General features: G+C 38.0%; 6 protein-coding genes and 3 non-coding genes across 9 annotated transcripts; 3 read left to right on the forward strand and 6 right to left on the reverse strand.

Annotated features, from left to right (window-relative positions):
- Nucleotides 1–1,281: 1,281 nt before the first annotated feature.
- LOC141824194 (SNF1-related protein kinase regulatory subunit beta-1-like) lies at nt 1,282–4,794 on the forward strand. The gene is made up of 4 exons (XM_074711438.1): nt 1,282–1,534; nt 3,641–3,822; nt 3,965–4,127; nt 4,312–4,794. The coding sequence occupies exons 1-4, from the start codon at nt 1,355–1,357 to the stop codon at nt 4,624–4,626; spliced, it is 840 nt and encodes a 279-aa protein (XP_074567539.1). The 5' UTR covers nt 1,282–1,354; the 3' UTR covers nt 4,627–4,794.
- A 368-nt stretch (nt 4,795–5,162) lies between these two features.
- LOC141824174 (calmodulin-1-like) lies at nt 5,163–6,197 on the forward strand. The gene is made up of 2 exons (XM_074711418.1): nt 5,163–5,269; nt 5,768–6,197. Exons 1-2 carry the CDS (start codon nt 5,194–5,196, stop codon nt 6,139–6,141), a joined length of 450 nt encoding a protein of 149 aa, XP_074567519.1. The 5' UTR covers nt 5,163–5,193; the 3' UTR covers nt 6,142–6,197.
- A 1,839-nt stretch (nt 6,198–8,036) lies between these two features.
- Nucleotides 8,037–12,661, reverse strand: LOC141824173 (uncharacterized). The gene is made up of 4 exons (XM_074711417.1): nt 12,333–12,661; nt 9,624–11,640; nt 9,194–9,400; nt 8,037–8,379 (listed from the first exon to the last, which is right to left on the reverse strand). Exons 1-4 carry the CDS (start codon nt 12,659–12,661, stop codon nt 8,065–8,067), a joined length of 2,868 nt encoding a protein of 955 aa, XP_074567518.1. The 3' UTR covers nt 8,037–8,064.
- Nucleotides 12,662–15,761: 3,100 nt separating this feature from the next.
- LOC141825007 (putative lysophospholipase BODYGUARD 4) lies at nt 15,762–18,925 on the reverse strand. The gene is given in 5 exon segments (XM_074712370.1): nt 15,762–17,256; nt 17,342–17,538; nt 17,625–18,007; nt 18,455–18,695; nt 18,698–18,925. Coding segments are annotated over 5 exon segments (1,398 nt in total). The 5' UTR covers nt 18,902–18,925; the 3' UTR covers nt 15,762–16,883.
- LOC141825776 (small nucleolar RNA snoR74) lies at nt 15,769–15,904 on the reverse strand. The gene has a single exon (XR_012601531.1). It is a non-coding gene; the product is annotated as a small nucleolar RNA snoR74 (small nucleolar RNA).
- LOC141825769 (small nucleolar RNA Z102/R77) lies at nt 16,011–16,096 on the reverse strand. Its single transcript, XR_012601525.1, has one exon. It is a non-coding gene; the product is annotated as a small nucleolar RNA Z102/R77 (small nucleolar RNA).
- On the reverse strand, nt 16,386–16,525 carry LOC141825775 (small nucleolar RNA snoR74). The gene has a single exon (XR_012601530.1). It is a non-coding gene; the product is annotated as a small nucleolar RNA snoR74 (small nucleolar RNA).
- A 2,317-nt stretch (nt 18,926–21,242) lies between the features above and the next one.
- Nucleotides 21,243–22,786, reverse strand: LOC141825378 (reticulon-like protein B2). The gene is made up of 5 exons (XM_074712761.1): nt 22,600–22,786; nt 21,884–22,052; nt 21,649–21,787; nt 21,503–21,572; nt 21,243–21,412 (listed from the first exon to the last, which is right to left on the reverse strand). Exons 1-5 carry the CDS (start codon nt 22,784–22,786, stop codon nt 21,243–21,245), a joined length of 735 nt encoding a protein of 244 aa, XP_074568862.1.
- A 1,081-nt stretch (nt 22,787–23,867) lies between these two features.
- Nucleotides 23,868–25,570, forward strand: LOC141823964 (receptor-like protein kinase FERONIA). The gene has a single exon (XM_074711177.1). The coding sequence runs from the start codon at nt 23,915–23,917 to the stop codon at nt 25,463–25,465; it is 1,551 nt and encodes a 516-aa protein (XP_074567278.1). The 5' UTR covers nt 23,868–23,914; the 3' UTR covers nt 25,466–25,570.
- Nucleotides 25,571–26,003: the final 433 nt, after the last annotated feature.

Here is a 26,003-nt window from a genome sequence, read left to right on the forward strand (position 1 = left end):
CGTCTGCCCTTACTGTCGCCAGAAGGTTCTGGACCGCGGCAGCGGTGGCAGATGTCGCCTCGGAGCAAGCGGCGGCGGCGGCCTCGGCGGCCGCCGCTGCCTGCCTCGGCCGCGGCCGCAGCCTCCTCGGCAGCGTCCACTGCCTCCTCGGTCGGAGTCGCCGCTGCCTCCTCGGCCGCGGCCGCAGCGACCCGGACAGCGTCCGCCGCCTCCTCGGCCGCGACCGCAGCGACCCGGACTGCCTCCTCTGCCTCCTCGGCCGCGGCCGCAGCGACCCGGGCTGCCTCCTCGGCCGCGGCCGCAGCGGCCCGGGCTGCGTCCGCGGAGGCGTCAATACCGAAATCGCGTGGATGACACATGGGGAGGAGGAGGAGGGTGTGACGGCGGAAAGGAGGGGAAGATGGAGGGTTTTTGTTCGGGTTTAGTTTTAGTATTCTGTTAACTTTTGTCGTCAGGTACACTTAATTTTGGAAATTTTCACCATACTTTCCATTTGTATTGAATCGAATTAAAAAAAATAAATACTTAGTTTTTTTATTAAACATTTTGATGGTCCTAAAAAATTTAAATTTATATAAAATGACATGCTTTGCTTGATCTTTTTAATTAATATATAATTTTTTTAGAAAAAGTAAATCTATTAATAAGTTTTAATTAAAAGTTATTGATAATTTAAAAGAATAAAAAAATTATTTTAAATATTAATACTTATGTTTTTAACAGATTTTTAAATTTATTCATATTTTTATTTTTAATTTGGGATTTTAATAAAAATATAATATATATAAAAGAATATTAATAAAAATATAAACTTTTTGTTTTCTAATTTTCAATAGTTAATTATAAAAAAATAAAAGTGAAATAAAGGAAAAAAGAAAAGAAAATTAAAAATATATATAGCCTCTTTTAAACGGTTTAATTTAATCTAATATGTACTTTTCATTATTTTAAGCTTTATCGTATTAAAAACCCCATGAATTGTAACTCTTTATTCTTGGATGAATATATTTATTATAATTTTATATTATTTAATTATAATATTTATGGATCGTCTAAATATATATTAATTAAAATATTTATTTTTGAAGCACACAATTCTTCATTGATGAAAAATCTGTCTTTATGTGGCAGCATGACAAGCTCTACTGAAAATTTGAAATATTTTCATGATATTCGTTTTTGTTTTATAAATATTGTTAAATTTTCCCTTATTTAAGGGCGGAATTGAAGAAGACACATTTCGATAGTTGGAACCCTCTCTAAGGTCTCCCCGTCCCCGCTTCCACCGCCATTCTCGTTTGGTCATTTTTCCGCCGCCGGCGATCGAATCGTAGGGCGAGCGACTGGGGAGGAGATGGGAAACGCGAGCGGTCGGGACGGGATGGAGGAGTCGGACAGCGATGACCCTTCTGTCAGATCGAGATCCTACGCCGGTTCGACCTCCAACGACACTCGCTACGTCCGATCCGCTGACTCGCTTTGGACGCCGGAGAAGCTCAGCAGGTCCCGATCACCGGTCATGTTCGCTCCCCAGGTGACTTTCTGGATCTCCCTGGCTTATCTTGGATTCTGCTTGGCCTTGCATGTTTTGATGTTTTTGTTGGAAAATTAACTCGTACGTTTTCGTTGATTCATCGTGGGATTGAGGTGTCTGGATTTCGGATACAATTTTGGTAAGACCCTGCGTATCTAGTAGGAAATCAGAGAAAAGAATGAAAGGAAGGAGTAAGATGATTACTTAGGAATGTATGAATGTAAAATGGGGGGAAAAGCAAAGGAATAAGAACCAAAAACAAGAAGCGCCTCAGTTATGCCCTAACTAGCTGCAACATTACCCAAGAGTTAGGATTAGAGAAACATTTATTGCATCATTGCTACAATTCCAGAATAATCTTATTCTTAACAATGCAAATTGATGCATTTTAAGTTATGTACTGAAATCCTGGAGACAGTGCTGACCTCTGAATGGAATTCTGGGTTTGTGAATTAGGATTACTAGATTCCTTTAATTATTAACTTATTTTACTAAGTGGTTCCAAGTAGTTTTTTTTTTTCAGCCATCTTCATATTTTGGTTAGATTTCCTACAAAGGATACATTGATAGATATGAGGTGAGGTGGTGTACTGAAAAACCTGGACAGAGTGCTGATCTCTCACTGAAGTTCTGGGTTAGAGAACTAGGATTATTATATTCCTATCAATTAGATATTGAATTTACTAAGTGGTTTGTAGTTTGTTCTGCTTTAACCATCTGTGTATTTCTGTTACAGTGAGGTTGTGGAATTGAGAAGACACATCCATTAGTTATTTAGAAAATGTCCCTTTTCCAGAATTAAAAAACATGAAGAAAGAGGCATCCATTAGTTACCAACTCTGGTTTAATTTGGTAATGCATATCTTGATTCTTCAATTGTACAGCCTAAAAGTACTATCCAATATCCACTAGTTGCCTCTCAAAATGAGTTTAGTGTCCCTGAAGACTATAGTTGATATTTTTGTAGTTTCTTGCCATCGGCTTATTTGCATTATTAGAGTGGCTAAAATGGACAATTGTTGAAAAACTGTGTAGAATAGAAGTTGGTTACTTCTTGTTCAGATTTCCTTGGTGGGAACTTCTCTAGTAACTTTGCTAGGAAAATATGTGGAAAGTTGGTTGCATCTGAAATACGTGTGGTTGTCTCTAAATGAATCAGCAAAGAGTATACTAGGACCTATCAATCTGATTATGAAATATCTATAATGTAGATAACTGCTGAATCTTCTACAAAATTATCTGAAAAGTCTAGTTGATGTTTGTAGAATAGGTAACCTTTTAGAAACAAAAGGTTTAAAGCCAATTGGACTAAAAATTGAATATAGAAAATGTGGTTTTCATATAAGAAAAGAATTGAGAGTATAGTTATGATGAATGGACAAGAAATGATTATAAAGTAGATAAATCTATTATTTAACAAAAAAAAGATAATGAAACTGGTGAAGATAATATTAATAGGATGAGAAGCGGGTGATCGGACTAGAGAGGAGCATTTGGACTCTTGTATAATCAATGTGTGCCTTGTTAGGCTAAACAAATTTATAAGACTGGTACAAGTCTACTTGCCATACTTTCTAGATCAACGTTGGGTCTATTAGTAACACATATGAATAGTTTATAGTTAATGTAATAGATATGAGCATGCTAAGATGGATGAATAAGGTTACCAAAAAAGTTAAAGGAAAAATTCCAGTTATTCAAGAATAATAATTTAGATATCTTTGATCTATTATTCAAAAAGTTGACAATGATGAAGAGCACTAATAGGGTTCAATATTTTTTTTTGTGTCTGTTCTACTTCATTATGAATGATTTTTGTCAGTTTTTTCTATTTAGGGGGAATAACATATGATTGGACTTACAAATACTACGTACGGCCAACTGTTCAATAATGAAATTCTCTAATTCAACACTTTGTTGTATTATTTCTCTAATTCCTATTGCATTAGTTGCTGATTGTTAAATGGTGATCGCCAGTGATAGGAGCTGGATACCAGTTACCAATGCGTGTGTGCGTGTGCATGCACACACAAACAAAAAAAACAAAAAACAAAGGCTAAGCTTCTCTTTAACTGCTAAAAGATGACACTTAGAATTTTGTCTTAGGTTCCTGTGCCTCCTCTGGCGGGAACTTCTGATCCCCCTCCTATATTTGATCAACGATGGACGGATGAACCTGACCAACAGTTTGATGGAGCCCTTGAAAAGGGAATTCCAACATTAATAACTTGGAACCGAGGAGGAAATACTGTCCTAGTAGAAGGATCATGGGACAACTGGACTTCAAGGTATATTTGCTCAGGAAACATGCTTATGATCCTGTCTGTGTTTTTTTTTTTTCTTTCTCTGTCCCCCTTCAGTCGGTACTATATATGCCATCTAGAATGCAAGCTGAAAATGTCTTCTAACTTACTCTACCATTTTTTTCAGGAAGCCTTTACAGAGATCTGGCAAGGACCATGCCATTTTGTTGGTTCTGCCTTCGGGCGTCTACCATTACAAGTTCATCATTGATGGACAACCTAGACACATGCCTGATCTGCCTTTCGTAACTGATGAGATGGGAAACATCATTAATCTCCTCGATGTCCATGTAAGTACATTTTTGCATTGCCGGTAAAATTGTTTAATCTGATTCCTCAACATCGTCAAATAAGGTGGAGAATTCGCCAATTTTTCAGAAAAAAAAAACAAATTCTAGTTTTAAACTGGCAATTCTTACTTCTGTTTCTGCCAAGATAAGAGAACTCTTTGCTAACACATTTTCTTTCACACAGGATCATGTTCCTGAAAATGTGGAGAGCATTTCTGAATTTGACTCTCCGCCATCACCCGTCTCCAGCTACAGTTGGTCATCGCCGGCAGACGAAGACTTCGCAAAGGAACCACCCGCCGTGCCGCCCCAGCTGCGTTTAACAGTTCTCGAGACGCAGAACACAGATGAAGCTCCATTAACGCCCCAGCATGTTGGGTTGAATCACCTTTGCATTGAGAAAGGATCATTGCCACAGTCGGTGGTGGGGCTTGGCCTGACACATCGATTCCGGTCCAAGTATGTCACTGTGATGCTCTACAGACCCGTTCAAAGGTGACAAACACCTGCACTGGCACTTGCATTGCAGAAGAGAAGCATGTTCCTCGAGTACTAGGTCAGACGAGCCAGTGTCGAATGACATGCCCAATAATGTTCAAATTTATCGTCTTTGTTAGTATTGTTCCTTGCATTCATTCTGAATGACGAATTAACTCGTTAACATCAATTCGATCTTTGTAATTTTGTTAACTTCTAGACTTTATAAAATTATTGGAATTTTTTTACTTTGCCCAAAATATAAATTATATTCTAAGTAAAATAGTAAAACGTTATAGCGAATGCTTTTTCGACGACATTTTAAAAATTTTAAATTTACGAAAAGCACTTTTTTAAAATAAAAATAAAAAATAAAAAATAAAAACAAAAACTGGGGGTGTAAAATACTTCCAACACAGTTGTGCTACCTGCGTCAGAATTGGATATTTTCCTGGGCCCCAGATTGGCCCGGTCCTCTAGTTTGGTCCGATCTCGAGGGCATAAAACGCTCTCGTCCTCTCTCTTCTCTTTATTTTTATCGCTTTTTGTTCACTCGCAGGTATTCTATGCGATCGATCTCGCAGGCGGCATGGCGGAGAAGCTCACCGACGATCAAATTGCCGAGTTCAAGGAGGCATTCAGCTTGTTCGACAAGGATGGCGATGGTTAAATCTTAACAATCTCATTTCTCATTCTATTCGTCTTCTTCTTTATTTTTTTCCCCTTCGTTATTTGGCTAGATCCGTACCAAATCCTGCTCTCTCTCTCTTTTGTTTTTGGTTTTTCAAATGATTCTGCAATTGTTTCCTTTTCTCCTTCACACACACCGTTTTATTTGGAATTGATGGATAGACTTGGGATTGCATTTTTTGAATTTGTATTGCCGGAGTCATTCGGTTAGGTCATCTCGATCGGTTGCAGAAAGGCCCAGATAAATATTTACATTTCTTTTTCCTGATTTGGATCTCTTTCCTTTTTCTTTCTTTTTTTTTTTTGCATAATTTCTGGTCGATTGATTACTAGTGAACTACTTCAATTCAAAAGTAAAGAAGAGATCGCCGGAATGGCTCCTCTAACTGCTTTTAAAGGCCTGAAAAAAAAAATCTTATTTTATCCTCTTTTATGTCACTTTTGCTTGAATCTTCTCTTTCGAATTGCTACAGGTTGCATCACGACCAAGGAGCTCGGAACTGTCATGCGATCTTTAGGGCAGAATCCCACAGAGGCCGAACTCCAAGACATGATAACCGAGGTGGATGCTGATGGAAACGGCACGATCGACTTCCCAGAGTTTCTCAACTTGATGGCTCGCAAGCTAAAGGACACAGACTCAGAGGAGGAACTAAAGGAGGCCTTCAGAGTGTTCGATAAGGACCAAAACGGTTTCATCTCCGCCGCTGAACTTCGCCATGTCATGACCAATCTCGGAGAGAAGCTCACCGATGAAGAAGTCGACGAAATGATTCGTGAAGCTGATGTCGATGGCGACGGCCAAATCAACTACGAGGAGTTTGTCAAAATCATGATGGCCAAGTGAGTTGCCTCTGCGGAATAAACAGCGAGGAATGGAATTCCGATAGTCATCGTTGACTTGTAGGGAAGTCTTTTTAGTGGTCAAACAAAAATCTCAGTGAACTCTCGTTTACTCTCAGAGTCAGCGGCTGTTATTGAATTAGCCCAACTTTCTTTAAATTATTTATATAAAGGGAAAGAAAAAGATAGAGAAATCTTTCACTAAATTTTTTTTTCTCACTTTCAAATCTAATAGGAATTCAAATCTATATATTTTAAAAACTAGTTTATGATTTGTTTCCTGCTTTTTTTCTTTTCTCTATTTGCAGTCTTTGTAATAAGAGCAGCTAGTTTATAACATATTTCAATATTCATTTTTATGAAAAAAGAACTTAGAACATTTTTTTTTTTTTGGTAATTATAATGCTCTATTGATAAGAACTAGTTATATTATGGATATGAACAAAAGCTAGGATGCTACTATTCACTTTAGACATATTCATAAATCAACATTGATTTCCATCTATACAATTAATTATATTTAAATGAAATCTGAATAATTTGAAAATTTAGAACCAATTAAATAATTAATATAATTCTTTTATGTGAACTTTAACTTCATATAATCCAATCCTTAGAAAATATTAGTTTATAGAATATATTGCACAGAAGGGTTAGATTAACCCTTAGAATTCAAAGAAATGAGCATTCAACTAAATAAGAACATTTTATTTGTACCTTTCTATGGTTTCCTTTTCAACAGAGGCTGTTTCAGAAGTCAGTCGTCTCTATACACGACTAAGAAAGCAGATGAAGTACAAAGAGCAAAGAAAAAGAGTAACATACTATGATGCACACTAATTTGTTGACACTGTTGTAATTGTTGTTTAGAAGATCCCAGGCCGAGATATCACCGAGTGGGTAATCAAAACTGGGGCATTCGATCGGCTCACTGAGAATCATAGAAGTTGACCTTAGCAACAAAAGCACAATCTGCAGAGAGAGATTGGATAAGTTTAAACAGAAAAAAGTATCTATCTATCAGAAGTAAGATATGTTTGGTGAAAATCATTAAAGGTTTGGAAATCTTGATTCTTATTGCACTATTAATTCACGACAACAAGTGCTGTTAAAATTTGCCCAAGTGAATGTTCAAATAATTCGTCCCCATATTATATTGTTGCAAATTCAATCCCATAAGAATGGAGTGATAGAATAGACAATAACTAGAATGAAGAATTATCTACTCATACGAATCATATGAATACTCCTGCTGCTTCAGCATATTTGTATGAGGGTCTTAGACAAAAAGAACAAAGGATTAGGTTATTTTAGAAAATAGATTCAACCAACCCAATTTTGTTGCCAATTAAATCCTAGAAGATTTCACAAAACCTTTATCTCTTAATTTTCTACTTTGCAGAAAGATTAGTTGATGGATTAGTAGTTGTTCTAGTTTTGTTATCTTAGTACTTACTATCATGCCTTCTGGGTTATTTTATCATGCCTTCTGGGTTATCTTAAAAATGGTATTTAAGCTTTTAGTTTTGCAACTTTAACCGCAGCTTATATAGCATTTTATATAGGTGAAGTCGTCCAAATATATATTTTTTGCTGGACCATGACTAAAAGTAGTTGGAGGTTCGTCAAGCTAGTTTTTGGATTTATATCTAAATCTTGTATCACCTAACATGATACAAGATTTCAAACCATGCATGATTCATTGATAAATATAGGCATTCTACTTTAGGAAACAGATTAATTGCAAGGAACAAACTTATCCCAATTCATGCATGATTCAAGACAATCCAATTGGTTGGGAGAAGATAATAGTGTATGATTTCATTATCTAGAGTCGCAGGAGAAAAGATAGGCGAGACTGCATCTTAAAAAGAAGAGACATGAAGAACGTACTTACAAATAGAGCAGAAATATTCTTGAATACAGATCATTCGAGGATGAATTCTTTCATTCCTTTTGTACTGTAGAGGGTATCATATGGTTTTTCCATGCTGTCTTTTAGAATGCAAATTTGTCCCTCTTTAAGAAGTATGTCTTCGTCAAGGCTCTCAATCTTCTTCCTGAGACTGACAATCTCATTCTCCAAAACCATGTTGGTCTTTCTCAACCTCTTCACTTCCTCCCACACTTCGTTCTTTTCAGTGGACAAGGTTTGGAGCATGCTTTGAACAGCATTTAGGTCTGTCATGGAAGTCTGAATCTCCTGATGCAGCTGTGCAATTGTCTCGTCTTTCTTTAGCATCTGCGATCAATATGGATATGATAATTGATATTTGTTGAATCATAAACAAATAAGTTGAGACAAGGCTTCATGAAGCAGAATTAAGGAGCATCAACTGAACAAATTGATATTGGTGAAAGGAAACTATTTACTAGTAATTTATATAAAGCATTTCACCAAATTACACTCCTTGAGTGTAATTTCTTTTTTCGTAACAAATCACACCTTAGTTTTCTTATAATATCCCTTGATTTTACTTTTCCTCCCCAATCTTAAACTTTTGTAGACCAGCTTGTGCGTGATATATGAATAAAAATTGGATTTTTAAGCACTTTCCAACCTAAGATGGTCAAATTAGCATCTCTCACACTTTAATTGGGTTTAAAATCATATCATATATTGAATTTAAATGTCACATTGCCGCCTTTATGTCACTAATGCATGGAACTAGGAACATGCAATTGTAGGTTTAGTTAATAAAGACAGACTAGAGTTTTATCTCCAATTATAGACAGAAATAAATTGACAGAATTAAGTACAGTACAATTCCTGTCAGAATACCATCAGAACTGTATCGCAGATTCATTGTCCAGTGATAAAACATATTCCTAGACTATATAGAACATAAATGCATATGTATACAATATGGTTGAATGTCCAGTGACACAATATACTACAAGAAACCATAGTACTGGATAATAAATGGATATATTTTGTTACGAAATGGTAAGACACAGATAATTATATTAGTGTGCTATCCATGCATTTCCAATTTTTTAAAATTATCAGGCTAGTAGTAGTTTAACAGTATAACTTTTGGCATGTATATGATCACCTGAAGCTCCAAATCCTTCATCTTGTGGGAAAGACAAGAAACCTCATCCTGAAGTCTCTGATTAGCATTTTGCAGGACATCACGAGCTCTTATAGAATTTGCAAAATCAGCTTGTAGTTGTTCATATTCCAATTCTCGAGAAAACAGATTCTCTTTCAGTAGTCTTGATAGTATGGCTTCTGCCCTTATGTTTAACAACATTTCATCCTATACAAGTAAAGCACACTTCAAAATAACATGCTGAACAATATTATGAAGGTGGGGGACTATTGTCCCTTAAAGAACTATAAAGGAGAACTGAACATTCAAGGAGAATTTTAAAATAAAACATTCAAGGAATAGGAAAAAGTAAATAGTTATTGTTCTTTTGAGATAATGCTTATTTTTTATACGGGATCAAGTTATGTTTATTACAGAAAGTGAGATTTACCTCTGTCACCTGACACTTCAAACGTTTCATTTTACTTTGTTCCATAGTCTGCCTTTGTAATTCTTCGAGATTTGACTTGTCATCTAATGAGACCATTGTTGCCTGTAAGTTTCTTCTCAAGTTCTCAATACCTCGCTTTAAAGTATGATACTTCAGACTGAAATCATCAACTGGAATTCTCTCAAAATTCATGCTAGCTACTTGATCATACCTCTTGCATTTTATAAATTCTAACAGTTCACCTAAGAAACAGCTAATATTGTCGAGTAATGAAAGTCCATGCATCTGCAAAGATTCTACTCGGGAATGGAGTTCTTGGTCAAGTTTGAAAAATGAATAGCCATAACAATTATTGGTGATCTGAAAACGATCTAAGAGAGAAATATTTTCATGCCTAATAGACTCTATTTCAAGCCTGGAGGATTCAATTTCTTTTCGCAGCATTTGCTCAATTCCTGTTAGCCGCAATTGCTCCATCTTCAACCTAACTATTTCATCACCATTTTCTATTGCTTTCTTACACAACTCCTCGTTAAGTCCTTGTCTCAGCCCACTCATTGTTCTCTCTTGTTCACTGCATATTCTTTGCAGCTTTACGACTGCTTTCTGAAGCTCTTTATTCTCGTCCTGCTTTTCCTTGTAGCATCCCCTAAGATGATCAAGATCCTCTTCAGCTCCTCTGTGTTTGCCCTGCAACTCTGACAAGGACTGCAGAAGGTCAGCATTCCCTATTCTCATGCCTTCCAAACTAGCAGTCATTTCGTTAATTTGCCTCTCTGAGTTCATTATCCTACTCTGAGCATCTACTTCACTGGTCTTGAGTAAGGAAATTTCTCTTTGAAGTGACACATTTTGCTCAGCAAGTTCTCTAACACGATCTCTTAGCCTCTGCTCTTCAGCCTCAAATTTTGCAAACGTCAGCAACCAGTCATTTTCTCTTTGATCAAATTCTTTTTCCAGACTTGATTGCATATCAGTCTTCTCTTTCTCAAGCCGCCTTGTTCTAGTACCCAATTCAGCTTTCCACTGTCTAAATCTTTCTTCTGCAGAGTGTCTCTCTAAAAGCCTAGATTTGATTTGTGATGAAAGCTCAAGTGTCAAACACTTTCTCTCTTCATTGATATTATGAATTATTTGAAGCACAGCTGTTAAGTTTAAGTTCTTAGCCCGACAAATCAGTGTTTCAGGAGTTTCATCTGAAAGAAGCATAAACTTCTCTTCCAACTCTTTCACTTTCATTTGCAATTCCTCATCTGTGGTGTCTTCCTGTGTGTTGTTACTAATTATGTCAATAAACCTAGCATCTGTAATTGCATTTCCAAGTAAACCTTTCTGTCCCTGAACATTAAGTAGTTCATCTGTGCAATAGTCCTTTACATCCTCATAGGAAGTGGTTTCAGGAACATGCAATTCAGAAAAGCAGTTTGAAGACAAGGATGGTTGTGACATCTCATCATGCAGCTCCTCTATTGAAGTAGTTGTTCTAGAGTCATAATCTTGTGTTTTAATAAAGTTTGCAGAAAAAGCATGGCGAAGTTTCTCAGCATTCCTGGTCTGCCTAGAAGGGGAAGCTAGCTTAAAATCATCATTTGTCCAATCTTGAGTAGAATGATGAGGAATGGGACTTGTCTCCCTGAACGAGTAGTTCCTCATGTTCTCTTTATCACATGAGAGTAAAGATGATCTCAGGTGTCGAAATCTTGATGGCTTTCCTGGACTTGGGAGCATTTTCTTGTCCACCAAACAGTCGTCAAATTCAGTGCCAGATGAGTAGCTAGTGTAACCATGACTGGATTTGCCTACTTGATATTCTCCATCTGCAAAGCCATCAAATTCATTTTTGCTTCGAGTCCTAGAGTGACCTTCTCTGCGTCTTGATGGAATGGGTGAACTGCACAGAGAATCCCCTGCTACAAACTGTTCTCTTGAACCTGAAGAATCAAACCCTATATCATGGATGGAAGCCAAACTGCCTCTATTTTCTCTTGAAAATCTTTCCGATGTTGACAATTGGCAGCTGTCAGGAAACAAGCACACGATATTATAAAGATAGAAACAGGCACATGGTATTGATTAACACAAGGAGAATCAATGCCAATTAATGAAATGCAAGTATAAACTGAGAATATAACAACAATCAAGGGGTGTTTTGTGACTCAAATGTGCAATTTATGTAAATGCTAAACAAAGAAAGACAAGCAAAACAGTATATTCTAGCAGAAATGTGCAAACTAACACCCATTTTGATAATGGAAAGAAAAAAAATCAAAACCATTTAGAACAAGACAAACAATAAGAATTTCTATTTATTCATATAGGAGAAAATGAATGAAATATAAACTTTGAGATGTGGCAGCATGAATATTCTACAGCAGCAATAGGATAAATAAGGGACAAGGCAAGCTTATTTAGATGGAACTAGTGACAAGGCATGGAAATCAGGTAGATCAAAGACATTTTTTTAGCTTAGACAAATCTGTTTATCTTAGCTGAATTTTAGATATGATCTGACACTGAATGTTATCCTACATTTGCAATTTAAAATGGGAAAAAGCTAAAAGAGAATCGAACTAGAGCGAAATAATGCAAATTCAAATGGTAATTGGTTTCTATAGTAGCCGAAGGCATTAGTCACCAACTAAAAGAACATGGAAATAATAGGATAACCAAAGGCACCATAATAAACTTTGTTGCATTATGGATGCTTACTGATTAGGACACTTGCAAATGTGGTTTGCAGTGCCCGCAGAGTTGGTTGGTGAATTGAAGGTGTCACTCAAAAATCTCAAGTTTCCATCTTTACCACGCCTAGTCATGACCGAGGAGAATGAAAGACTCCTTTGGAGATGTGGCGTTGAGGAACCCTCATTATCCAAGCACTGGTTGCATGGCTTAAGAATTTCCTTGGGAGATTGGGAAGCATCACGAACATCGCCATAAGCTGGATCTTTTGCATCCTTGTTCGGTGCAGGAGGAGCTGTACTAGGTGCTGTACTAGGTGTAGATGATCTTAGAGAAAAAGGAAAGAACTTTCTCATATTTAAGAGTTTCACAATTCCTGCTCCTAGCTATTAGCTTCAGAATCCCTGATCAATCATAAAAGTAAGCTCCAATAACAGAATTAAAACCCACAAATAATAAGCTAAGATTGAAACAAAAATAGCACCAAAATTTTCCCGTGATTCCAAAGCCCAAGTAACAGATTGAAACTCATTCAACATGGATAGATGTGTACAACAGCACTTTATTTAACACACTCACACACACACACCAAAAAAGAAAAAAGAAACTTAATTTAAACCTTGGCCAAAAAAGTGTATTGTTAAAAGATTCTCATTCCTTAAAGAAAAAGAGTAAGATCAGTCCAAAAGTAACTGTAGGATGACTCCAATACCACAAAGAAAATTTATAAGGTGCTGAAAACCTAATTTTCCACAATAAATGCTTTTTTTTCAAAACCCAAGATCTGAAGTGTCGCAGATGAGCAAACAAATTCCTGGCCCAAAATGTTAAGAATTTCTTCTCCTTTTTTTTTTTGGAAAAAAGAAATCGTGCGCTCAATTCATTGGAACGACCACGCCGTCCTGATGGAGGACGGGATTGTCTGGATGGTCAATGATGCAGTGGAAGCGATAGTTCACTTAGGATTTCGGAGTCGGATGAACTCCAGGTTATGCATCAAGACGCTTACGATACCTCGGGAGCAAACTTGGCATCAGTGGAGGAAAGCAACAGGAGCAGCAGCGAGACAAATCGTGTTGAATCAACGATGTTAACCGACCGGCGGAAGATGATCGAAAGAGTGGCATGCAGTATATAAATTCATAAAAGAAAGTAAAAAAAAACAACCGATTTAGAACTTTAGAACCAATAAATCAGATCGAATAGAGGGAAGGAGAAGGAGAAGGAGATCACCTCTGGGATCGCAGTGGACGACGAATAATGGATTGAATCGCGTGCATAAACACCTTAGAATCGCCTCAGCAATCAGAGATGGAAGCAATCAATTGCAACATCAATTTAGTCCAAAACTGGCGAATTCAAAGAGGATTTAGAATTAAAAGCGGCGATAAGGTTACCGTTGTGACTGGGGGCTACAGCTACAGCTTCTGAGAGTTAGGTTTCCTCAATTTTAGGGGGCAAATTTGAAATGAATATGAACTTTAATTGGAACACACAGTCTACTTGGCATGTTGCACAGTCAGCAAATATCATGCCTAGAATTAGAATTAGATCGATCCACCTGGCGACTGGTGTGGTACACGTGTTCAGATTGGGTCCGGCACAACCTAAGCTTCAGTTGTGTCAAGAATAAAACTAAATATTTTTAATTTACTATGACAGTTATAATCACCAAACAATTTTATACAAGTTTTAATCGTACCAAACAAATATTAATCTATTTTCAACATGAGATAAAAGAAATTAATCTTTACTTAATCCATATAGTTTATTTAAAGAATAATGAAATATTAAATATATTTAAATGATTATATATATACAATGGCAAAAATAAAATAAAAGGGCATCAATTTTTATTAAAATTATATAGGAGCGCTTTTTTTCATTTATTATTAAAAGGGTGTTGCTTTATTCACCTCTATATATTTTACTTTTCAAAAGTATTTATTTTTTATATTATTTTATTATAATTTTATAATTATTTTAATAATGACTACAATATAATATTAACTCGTATTAATTAAATTAAATTATTTATATTATAACAGCTATGATTTATAATTACTATAATATTATGTTGACTTGCAATAATCAAATATGAAGTGTTCATATTATATTTCAGGAGTATGAATTATAATTGATATAACACAGTATTATTAATGTTGATAAAAGTTAAAATACTATTATGATCAATATTAATTAAAAACAAAAATTTATATTTTATTTATATTGCTATAATATAATTTATTAGTGTGAATAAAAAGTTGAAGTATCCATGTTATAACAAATATAAAATCATTGATATTACAATAATAATAAATATAAAGATAGTTTCAGAAAAAATATATATATATATGGGAGATGTTCTTTTGATAATTAATTTAAAAAAAAACCCTTCGACTATTGTAATTAAAAGAAACGTCCCTTTTAATTTTTGGCTATATAATCTTAGTTAAACGATGTCCTAACATTTCAATTTAATACAGCTAATGTCTTACACAAAAAATAGATTAAACAAGATTATCTATATGCCTTAGATTATTGATCTCAACGTAGAAAAGTCGGTTAAACAAGATTATCTTATTATGTCTATATATATATGCCTTAGATTGATCTCAACATACTTAGAATCAAATATAAATATTTAGGTAAAAATTAAAAGAACACTTTTATTATTATTATTTTGTCACAAATATAAATAAATTTAATTAATTTTTTTAAAATTGATCAAAATTATTTTATCTAAATCAAAATAATTTCAAAATTATTATAGTAACTATATTATACTTAACATTATAGCAATTATAGTAAAGGTGTTATAACATTATGACAGCTATTTCATACATCTATAGCATAACCATTACACTTATATTAATTATAATCATAACTATTTTTAAATGATTTTAATAAAACTAAAATAATTTTATGAAATTTATAAAAAAATATTTTAATAAATTAAAATAATTTTTCTTATATTATAGAAGTAATATTTTACTTTTATAACAGTATTAAAATATAAAAAATACAATAGAATGCCATTTTAATATTTAAAAATAAAGAACACACTTCTAACTAAAACAATAATAAAAAAATATCCTTTTATTTTTTACTCAATATTTTTTTCACTTCTATAATATTTTATATTAGAGTTAAGAACATAAATATTAACAAGAAAATTATTTTATTTTACTTATAATTTCATAGTATTAATTTTTAAAGTTTTCTTAATTTTTTATTAATTTTGCAATTGTCATTATTTTTAATAAGTAAATGCTAGAAATTTTGAAACTTAAAAATTAAGCTCTACTCACAATCAACAAGCGTCAAGCATCGTCTTATATCTCTAAACTCATATTTTATTTCATATATATATCATTTCTCAATTATAACTTAATCACGAGCATTTAATGCATTTACAAACTTCAATGACAAAAAAAATAAAAAATTCAGAGCAATTAACATATTATTTTTCATTATTTCTTGAACCAAATGCCATGGGAAAATAATCTGCATAGGTTCACCCAATAACAATGAGCGTGATATGCCTAAAGTGAACGTGAAACTTGTTTAGGAGAATACCAACAAGCAACTGCTTTTTCTTTAGGGTCTTGAGCGATTTGATCTAAAATGTAACCATCATAAAATTTAAAAATAGTAAATTATCATTAAATCGCCAATTGTAATCAAACAAACAAAGCCGGGTAGAACAGATCAGATGGAGCTAATGCCAATATAACCATCATACCGGTCATCAAATTATAAGAAGAAAAAAATCCATCATCATCTCGACATACAAGTGATTCAGAGCAAAAAAGAAGAAATTACAAGCTAATAAACAATCTTTTTATTGAAACAGAGAGATCCTCGAGATAATGTAACCATCATATTGGTTATCAATTTCGAATTAAAAAAAATTATAAAACAATCTTCATATTCACTCTGATTCAGTAGATCTTTCAAATTCAGGAAAAAGGACAGCGATTAATGATATATCAACAACTCGAACAAAAATTAATCAAAGCGAAAAGGAAAAGATGCGCAGAAATTGTAAGTGCAATGTTTCAAATAATTTACCAAAATTAATGTCTCATTATTTCTTGAACCTTATGCAATGAAAAAAAATATAATCTGCAAAGGTTCACCCAATAACGATGAGTAATGATATACCTAAAGTGAACGTGAAGCTTGTTTAAGAGAATCCAACAAGCATCTGCTTTTTCTTTAGGGTGTTAGACTATCAAAGGTATAGATCATTCTATGAGAGATAGCAAATCAACCATCAAATTAAAAAGTCGACAAAGGCGAGCAGGACGGCCATCAGAAACCTTAGATCGGCCGAAAAGAGAAAAAAATAAATCAAAAAAGATGGAATATAGGCAAAACTGAGAAATTCTATTAAACCATGCAGATCGATCGAAGAAAGAGAGAAACACTAAATGGAGCGTTAAATAGGGAGGAAATAGTCGATAAGGAGAAGAACACCTCGTTGCGGCGGAGGTCGGCCAGCTGCGTTTTTCTTACAAGCCATGAGGTATGCAGCTGAGATGGGCGATATATATAGACGCGAGCAAAATAAGGTTAGGGTTTAGTTCCGCCCGGAGGGTAAATTGAACCGGACCGAACCGATGGTTCAGTTCTGGAACTGAACCAAATCGCTTCCAGCTCCTTCGTTAAACTCTCTTCCCTACCAACAATAACACTACAATGATCTCTACCACTCACGACTTGGAGTTCTGCAAACGGAAGTTTTGCTTTCAGATTGTAACTACACTCCAGAGGAACCACCTGATCCATGTCCCCTTGAATCACTCTAACTGGAATTTTAGCCTCTCTTACTGCTTCCAAATACCTGTCCATCGATTTCGCTCCTCCGCATATCACGTTGTGCATCGTGTGCCAAGCTGAATGATGTGTGTGCCGAGTTAAATCCGTAAACAAGAAGCTGAGCTCCCTGCAGCAGTGTAGCAAGAACTATGAGCATCTGAAGCAGCATGAATTGGAGAGCCGCGCCGGTCGGTGAAGTTGAAATTTGTTACCTTTTTCTTGTGACTAGCTTGATGATCCACTCCCACATCCAGTGATTTCTGCAGAAAAAGAAGCAAACAGTTCGGCCGATGTGTTCATACCATGACATGACTGCCGACCCGAACAGCAACGGAGGCCAAACTCTCCTTGCAGCTAGTCTGTTCAGTGCAGTGTGACTTGCTTCGGGTTCAGATGACTCAAAGTAGGGCTGCAAGCAAAAAACCAGCCATCAAGAGTAAAAAAAAACATGGAACTATGTTCGATTTGCGATACTCAGCGTTGAGTGCTTATAACTGGAGCAATCAAAGTGATGGATTTAATGGAGTCAGGGCTGCTTGCTGCCAGGGCCAGTGCAATGACGCAGCCCATCGAGTGAGCAACTATGTGGTAAGAATTCAGCTGCAATGGTGTGAGCACTGATTTCTCGATCATTTGGAGGTGGTCTTTCAAAGTGTACATGCAGTTTGTTGGCTTCGGGCTTCTGCCGAAACCCAAGAGATCCACTGCAATCATCCTGAAGCTTTCTTTTGCGACTTGGGAGAGATTGGGGAAGACTGTCTCCACCCACATTGAAGAAGAAGATAAAAATCCATGTATGAAAACTACACTCTCAACCGAATTATCAGTAACTTTTGGTGAACCTCCAAATGAATCAAACTTGTGCTCTTCTTTTCTACCTGTTAATTTATGAAGTATGAACTGAAAGGAACATATTACAGCATATATAGGACATTACATGCCAGTTAAAGAAAATATAAGGAATCAAAGTGAATTTCATTTTGAAGGAGAAGATGAACAGTTCTTGTTTGAATAATTCCCTTAAAAAAAAGATTTCCTTTTTTGAAGGAAAACAAAGCTTAAAAATGTCTTCTAGGGGTGAATGTTCTAATGAATGTGTAAATTGCAAAAGTGCAAAGGAAAGCACATCAAAGAAAAGTTCTCAATCCTGAAGCATTTCTGTGTAATCATGGAGGGGAAATGGGAAAACGAAGGAACTTTCCCCCTAAAATTTCCTCTTAGAAGAAAGGATTGAGAAATTAACAATCTTGAAAGTAAATGGCATCATGTTAGTTTTCAGAAGCTTAGAATAGAACAAAAACGGAAGAGATTGATTCGCATTTTACCACCACAAACATCCATCGCAACCAGGTGAAGCTCCTCCTTCGCCTTCTCCTGCCAAGACAAGCACGCCTCACAGCTGCAGTCCGACCACCGCGGGGACCGCGCGTCGCAGCCTTTCTCCTCTTTCCCGTACCCTTTTTCTCCGACGCAAGCAAATCCCGACCTCACTCGGAATAGGTTTCGCCTCCCACGGAGAGTTTCCGACTCCGCCTCACCGACGAATATCCCCGTCCGCCGCCCCCACGTCGGCAGTAGCACGCGACGGGGGATTCCTCGAGAACGGAGTCGAGGAAGCGGTACAAGTAGCAGAGGGAGAAATCGAGGAGATCCAAGAAGGAGAAGACGAGGAGGCTGATGGCTGCGATGATCGAATCTTTGGCGGACATCGGTGGAGAAGATACCATCGTTCTGGTTTCTGTCGTCCTGGAGGTGACCGGCCTTCCCACCATCGTTCTGGTTTCTCTGGACGGAGAGGGCGAGGAGGAAGATGCTCTGAGAGGTCAAATTGTGTCGATGCTTTATTCCACGTACCGTCCTGCATGGAATCCCTAATCTCAACTAGATATGGAAATTTTCAATTCAAGCCAATATGTTTAGGTTATTATTATCAGTAGACTAGGTGGCCAATACAAGCTCAAATACCATTGTATCAATTGCAAACACATCAACCAAAAGAAAACCAGTACAAACACAATGTGCATAACAATGAAGAATTGTTTCGGTTGAGAAATACTTCTGGATACGTCATCGGACCTTCCTCGCTGTAAGAGCGGAACAATAGGGGGAACTGAGGGCGATGGTAGCTTCAGGGTCGTTTGGAGCTTCGTCGGAGCTGGCAGAGAACAGGAAGAGCTTCAGGGGCTTAAGGATCTGTGAACACAAAGAACGTCAGTGGGAAGGCCAGGGGTGCCCTGGTGCGACCACTCCGACACTCAAGTCAGGGACGGTGGGAGGAAGAAGATGAACAGTACAAGAAGAGCTTGAGCGTAAAAGAGAGTAGAAGTTGAGAGAGGTCGAGAGAGATACCTGCCGAGGGGAGTGGTCGTTTTAAGAAGGAAATGAGCGTGCGCACATGTCACGTCATTATTAAGAAATGTCCTATCATGATCAATGAGGTGTCAGGAACAATCAAGTTTTCTGTCCCATCGCCGGTAAAGTGTTATATTGTCATCATCTGTGCAAGCAGAGGAGAGATAGTATTAATTAATGGGGGCGTGAGTTTGTCAGAGATCATGATGAAGTGTACCAAGGCACTGTCGAGCGCTTGGTCGGTCCGTCATGCTAATAGACACATGAGGCGAAGGCTTTCAGCATCAAGGAAGGGCCATAGGGTCAATTCAGTTGAAGTAAAGCCGGATGGGTGATACGGCCGAGGACGCGGCCGTATGGGTAATGCAGTGATGATATGCATGGGCGGAGCCAGGATTCTTTCGAAGGGTGGGCCAAATTTTTTTTAACAAATTGATAAAAAATAAGTTGAAGTCTTGAATTATCTAAGAAGTAAACAATTATCTAAGAAATGCTTAAAGATCAGCTCTTCATATCAAATTCTTGAAGTCTTGAATTATATCGACCAAATCTAAAATAGGGCAAACCTATCTCGATAGATCAAACCAATAAATGGTAACATTAAGACCGAATCAAGCTTTTAACACCAACCCTTAAACTAACTAATTCAACATCAACCAACCAATCCAACAAAATTAAAAATTCTAACATCAACAGATCAATTCCACAACTAAATTCAATCCATCAACATATCCCAATAGCCATGAACTAATCCCAACCAAACAAGAATCTAATAGAGCATCAACCCTAAACCGAATCAAACACCCACGATCAGATCACCATCCAATAGATCAATCCAAGAAACTAATAAATCAGCAACCTAATAAAATAGTAATTCTAAGCAAACATACTCAATTAACCATAATAAAGCTTACCTTAGTTTGAACCCTAATACAACTCAGATTCCAGTTCCGTTTCCTCCTCCCTGCCGATCCAAAGAAAACTTATGATCCGTGCCCTAGCATTTAGCTTAGCCCTAATCACGCTCTGCCGCGATTCCTCCGATCACAATCTTCACCGATCGATCTCCCAAATCGATCTGTAATGAAAGCTCCATCAAATTCAGAATTCCAACACAAACCTAAATTAAACAGGATCTCACCTTGGTCCCTTTCTCGCTGGCGAAGGAGGCGAAAATCTCTGGGCTGCGAACAATGAGATCCAGAGCGCGAAGACGGTGATGGTCAGGGCGATCACAGGGAAGGGAGATGCGGCGTGAGTAGGCAGGGGAGAGGAGAGGACGTCCGTTTGTTCGCGAACCCTAGTGTGACGGCGGTAGGCGGCTTGCTTCATAGAGAACGACGACGGAGAATCACCGATTCACCATGGTCATCGCTCAAGGAGAAGGGAGAGTTGCCAGTTGCGGCAGAGAGAGACCTCACGCAGTCACGCCGATTGCGATTTCGGGCGGAAGAAGAAAAGGAAATGCTACGAAGGGGAAGAGGAATCGCGCTGCAAGGGATGTTTAGGTTATTTCAATCAGTAGAGTAGGTGGCCAATACAAGCTCAAATACCAGTGTATCAATTGCAAACACATCAACCAAAAGAAAACCAGTACAAACACAATGTGCATAACAATGAAGAATGAAATAATTGGTAAGACTTGCAAATTAGCTCTTGCTGTACTGCTTCCAGTTAAGCAAGCACACTAACATGCTCAAATGGTAATAACTAGGCTTCAAGTTGTAGGAGAGGGTAACCAAATCCCACATTTTTCCCATCTCAATCTTGTTTTCTGTCCGAAAAAGGCCCTCGTGGAATTTTTCGGAGCACCTTTTCGTCGAACGCTGCATAGTGCTTGTTGAATTCCAGGAGTGCCTTCTCAGCCATGGTATCGACATGGACTTCATAGTTCTCGTAGAGAACAGGCGCAGTATGCAGCATCAGAAACACTGCATCAGATTTTCATGTTCAGTTTTCAATATCTTTACAATTTCGAGCAAACCTTGAACAAGTTAACATGAAACATAAATGGTACTCACCAAGGTATACAAGAGTCCAGAAACTGAACCAGCTACCAACCAATGAAATGATCCACAAAGCTCCAATTACCTGGATAACAAATTTAAATCTCAAGATCTTCAGAGAATCAATGGAGGAAGAAATGAGGGCATTCGGGTGAGGATACCTGAAAGAATTTCTTCACATCATTTCCAGAGGCAACAGAGAGATAAGTCGCAAAAGCAACGTTTATTTTGGATGTTACACTGCGAGCTATGTACAAAAGCATGTCCTCAGACAAAATGACCTCTGGAAATTTTGGTGGTCTGTAATCATGATAAAGTTAGTAAGGGAGAGAAAAACTTCAACACAGCCCCACTCTATTGATGAATAGATTCTTGCAAAAGAATGTGGACTTTTACCTGCTTACAAAAGACCAAATGAAACACACTGTCAGTGAAAGTATAAGAAAGTGGCAGATAAAGGCCAGTAGATGATAGCCTATCCATTCAAAAAGAAGCCATATAACAGTCGCTCCGGCTACTATTCCACCTGATATTGGCTTGTTTCTCCATAGAATGATATCAGCAGCTGACAGCAAAATCAACTCATAATTAGTCATCGAATCGACATTCATTGTTCCAGATCCATGAGATACTACCAGACATTGATCCTAGAAAACGACTTCTGAATTACCAAAACATATGTGCAATTAGTAGGAATCGGAATATTGATGACTACAACTTGGAGCAACAGGAAATTGGATAATGAAATATATGCATAACATTCAAATCTGAAACTTGTTGCAAAATCTTATAAAATGATCTCATCTATGATGACCGATTATCAAAGTTTAACAGAGTAAAACAAAGAAGAAGGTTTCTACTCTTCTGTTGAAGTCAAAAGGATAGCAAACCGATTATTCACTTCAGCGCAATTTCTAGAGTAACGATAGCAAACCGATTATTCACTTCAGCGAACTGAGAAGAAAGGGGGAAAATATACTACAATCTCAATAACAAATAGATTAAAAAGTACAAATGAGAAGCTATGATCCGAGAAAAAACCATCCCCGGCATGTTCCATAAATTGCAGGTATATTTGGTAAGTTGGTAGTGACAAGACAAAGAGTACATACATTTTCCTCCGCCAAGTACAGCGTGCACTGATGCCTTCCTCCCAAACAAACGTCTCTTCCACGACAATTTTGATTTAGGGTTGTCATTTTCCGCATCCGATGAGGACGACGACGAAGACCCCTTGTGCTCATGGATCTTCTCATTAATCCCTTCTGCTTCAAAAACGTGCACATTGATTCCTGACATCGTTGCTTAAGAGATCTGCCAAGGAAACATAAATCGAGCGGATCAAACATACGAAAAACAGATCATATTTGAAGTTTATGACCCATCGAAAACCTAAAAACCTTCTCCCACGTATTAGCGAACACATGGAAAAGAATTCATCTATAACCAAAAACATTACAACGTCGATTAAAAGGTATTGGATCAAAGATGACTTTTTCCATTTAATCGAATCTTAATCACTTCTCACGGTTGCCGATGGAAAAAAAAAAACCAGAGGAAAATTGTGGGGGAATCCATCGATGAGGAAATCGAATCAATGCAAAGAAACAAAATACAACAAATCGCACGGCACCGAGATTACAGATGAATCGAATTGGTGCTTGCGATGTTATCCTTCCTTCTGTGACAACTGTTCTGCTCGATCGTTCACTTGCTCCTCGCCTTCTCGAGGAGGGAGTTAAAAGCGGGAGCCTTTTATCGCCTCCCACGCGAGAATTCGACGGCTCATGATCCATATGGAGAAGATCCAACGTCCATGAAAGCTTCAAATCGTAAAGAATGTCCGGAAGGGGAGGGGACGCATCCATTGGACGGATGCGTCTGCCACGTGGATGGCTGGCCTGGAAAAGTAGATCGCAATTACTAGAATACCCTTCACTTTGAGATAAATAATAAACAAAGATGTCACTTATCTTTATTATCATAAAAAATAATTTATTCTTTTTAAATTTAAAATAACTTTATTTTATTATTGTTATAATTGTACAATATAAAGTAAATAATATTATTTATAAATACTCTTTATTTTTGATATTAGATGACTATATTAATCACATGATTCAAATCAGAATATATAAAAAAGCATTTGATCATTTTTTATATAACACAGAATTATATTATACTATTAATATTATTTTAAAAAAGAAAATGGTATATGCCGACATGCACCGTTGACTGACAGCATTTTCCGAGTGGACGACGACAATGGACCTAGTGACCCAGTCAACGGCAGCTGCACGCCACTCAGCCACTGATCCAATCCAAGTTATCTACTCGATCTCTTCTCCAAGTTTCAATTATTTGTGTTCTTGGAGTTGAGCAGAATAAAAAAGATTCGATTTTGATCGAGATTTCCAATTTTTCCCCATGAAAATCCATCTGATCTTCATCTCCGCCTCTTTTGTCCTGTTCCTAGCCGTTCCGGCCGCCGACGCATATTCGCCCGGCGACGCCATCCTCCTTAACTGCGGCGCCTCCGGACCGGACTCCGACCTCGACGGGCGATCCTGGATCGGCGACGCCTCCGGATCCAAGTACGCCATCTCCTCCTCTGGTGCGACGAGCTTCTCGGCCCAGCGGCAAGCTTCCTCCGTCCCCCGAGTCCCCTACTTGACCGCCCTCGTCTTTACCTCCCCATTCACCTTCTCCTTCACCCTCCCAGACGCCGGTCGCATATTCCTGCGCCTCCACTTCTACCCTTCCAACTACTCCCACCATGCCGGCCCGGACGCCTTCTTCTCCGTCACCGCCGGCGACCACACACTTCTCCACGACTTCAGCGCTTACCTCGCCGCCGAAGCCTTAAATTTCCCCTACGTTGTACGCGAATTCTCCCTCAATGTCTCCTCCGGCGGTGTAAACCTCACCTTCACCCCTTCCGCAGCTCGCAACAACTCGTTCGCCTTCGTCAACGGCATCGAGATCGTTCCGATCCCCGACATCTTCCGCTCTGAAAGGGGCCCTCTTCTCATCCACGGTGGGAATCCGGTGGAGCTCGAGTTCGATCCGGCCCAGGCTCTGGAGACCATGTACAGGCTCAACGTCGGCGGGCAAGCGATCACCCCCGCCAGAGACCCCGCTTTGTTCCGCTACTGGGAAGACGACTCGTTGTACATCAGGGGGGCGGCGTTTGGGGTCAGCTTCTCCAAAGATCCCAACGTGAGCATCGAGTACTCTTCCAGACTCACAAATTACACAGCGCCGGAGGAAGTCTACTCCACGGCGAGATCGATGGGCCTAAATGCCCAAATCAACTTGAACTACAACCTCACCTGGATTCTCCCCGTCGACGCCGGCTTCTACTACCTCGTCCGCCTCCATTTCTGCGAGATCCAGTACCCAATCACGAAAACGAACCAGAGGGTGTTCGAGATTTTCCTGAACAACCTGACGGCGGAGACGTACGCCGACGTAATCGCCTGGAGCGGTGGAATCGGCGTCCCAGCGTACAGGGAATACGTGGTGATCGCCATGGGGAGCGAGCGAATGGATCTGTGGGTGGCGCTTCATCCGAACCCTAGATCGAGACCGGAGTACTACGATGCGATCTTGAATGGGCTGGAGGTGTTCAAGTTGGAGAACTTCAGGAAGAGTTTGGCCGGCCCCAATCCGGTACCGCCGCCACAGCGGGCGGCGGATTCGAACGGGCATCGGAGAACGAGGAAGCGTGAGGATGGAATTCCTTCTGGTGTGGTCGTGGGTGGGATGGTTGGACTAGGGTTCGTTATCACGGTTGCGGTTTTTGTGATCGGCAAGTTCAAGGATGAAGTTTTGAGCGCAGTGCTGGCTGGGGAGCGGTCGTCGAGCGTGGCAGAGTCAGCGGCGCGGTGGTGGAGGGAGGGAGCGCTCCGCCGGGAAGTTGATCTCTTGGCGAAGGGCGAATCCGGCAACAGCGAGGTTGATCCGCTGCGGTCGTAGATGGTGAAGACAAGCGGCGTCTCAAGTCAAGTCGCATTTTATATATTTGATCAATCAAATTGTATACGAAAAATAAATAAATGGTTTAAAATATTACCGCAAGAAGGTTTATTTTATTTTCCACCTTTTGTGATAACTTTGAACATGAAACTACAAGAGTGAAAAAGGGTCTATAATCATTAATAATTCAATCACTGTAGATATATAATTAGATCTGACATGGCAGTTCAACATACCTGTTAGGCTATCTTGACTCATCTCTATATGGATTGATTACAAGTTTGGCCTCTAATGAAACCATGATTCAATTGTTGATTTGAATGGATGATTTATTATATATTTTTATTTTATTTAAACATTTAAAATTATATATATTTATTTAATAATATTTTGAGAATATTAATAATATGATTTAATATTAATTAATCTATTATAAATTTAAAATTTTAATTTATTTACCTTGAATCTAAGGACTATTCTATCTTCTATTGAGTTTTTTTTATTTTAACTTTTTTTTTGGCTTTGGACTATTGTATTT

The sequence above is a fragment of the Curcuma longa genome, chromosome 3 (assembly GCF_044706935.1).
Source record: "Curcuma longa cultivar G26 ecotype Majalengka, Jawa Barat chromosome 3, ITB_CL_G26_1.1, whole genome shotgun sequence".
Classification (NCBI taxonomy): Eukaryota; Viridiplantae; Streptophyta; class Magnoliopsida; order Zingiberales; family Zingiberaceae; genus Curcuma; species Curcuma longa.

Bases quoted from the DNA above. Each gene is read 5' to 3' on its own strand.
- LOC141824174 (XM_074711418.1), top strand. From the start codon at position 5,194: ATGGCGGAGAAGCTCACCGACGATCAAATTGCCGAGTTCAAGGAGGCA. The intron at 5,270-5,767 runs GTTAAATCTTAA...GAATTGCTACAG, and splicing joins GTTCGACAAGGATGGCGATG to GTTGCATCACGACCAAGGAG.
- LOC141825378 (XM_074712761.1), bottom strand. From the start codon at position 22,786: ATGTCAGGAATCAATGTGCACGTTTTTGAAGCAGAAGGGATTAATGAG. The intron at 22,053-22,599 runs GTATGTACTCTT...TTTTGCTGTCAG, and splicing joins TGTACTTGGCGGAGGAAAAT to CTGCTGATATCATTCTATGG. The intron at 21,413-21,502 runs GTGAGTACCATT...AATCTGATGCAG, and splicing joins CTGGACTCTTGTATACCTTG to TGTTTCTGATGCTGCATACT.
- LOC141823964 (XM_074711177.1), top strand. From the start codon at position 23,915: ATGAAAATCCATCTGATCTTCATCTCCGCCTCTTTTGTCCTGTTCCTA.
- LOC141824173 (XM_074711417.1), bottom strand. From the start codon at position 12,661: ATGAGAAAGTTCTTTCCTTTTTCTCTAAGATCATCTACACCTAGTACA. The intron at 9,401-9,623 runs GTAAATCTCACT...TTACTTGTATAG, and splicing joins TGAAGTGTCAGGTGACAGAG to GATGAAATGTTGTTAAACAT. The intron at 8,380-9,193 runs GTGATCATATAC...TATTGATCGCAG, and splicing joins TGAAGGATTTGGAGCTTCAG to ATGCTAAAGAAAGACGAGAC.
- LOC141824194 (XM_074711438.1), top strand. From the start codon at position 1,355: ATGGGAAACGCGAGCGGTCGGGACGGGATGGAGGAGTCGGACAGCGAT. The intron at 1,535-3,640 runs GTGACTTTCTGG...ATTTTGTCTTAG, and splicing joins CGGTCATGTTCGCTCCCCAG to GTTCCTGTGCCTCCTCTGGC. The intron at 4,128-4,311 runs GTAAGTACATTT...TCTTTCACACAG, and splicing joins TTAATCTCCTCGATGTCCAT to GATCATGTTCCTGAAAATGT.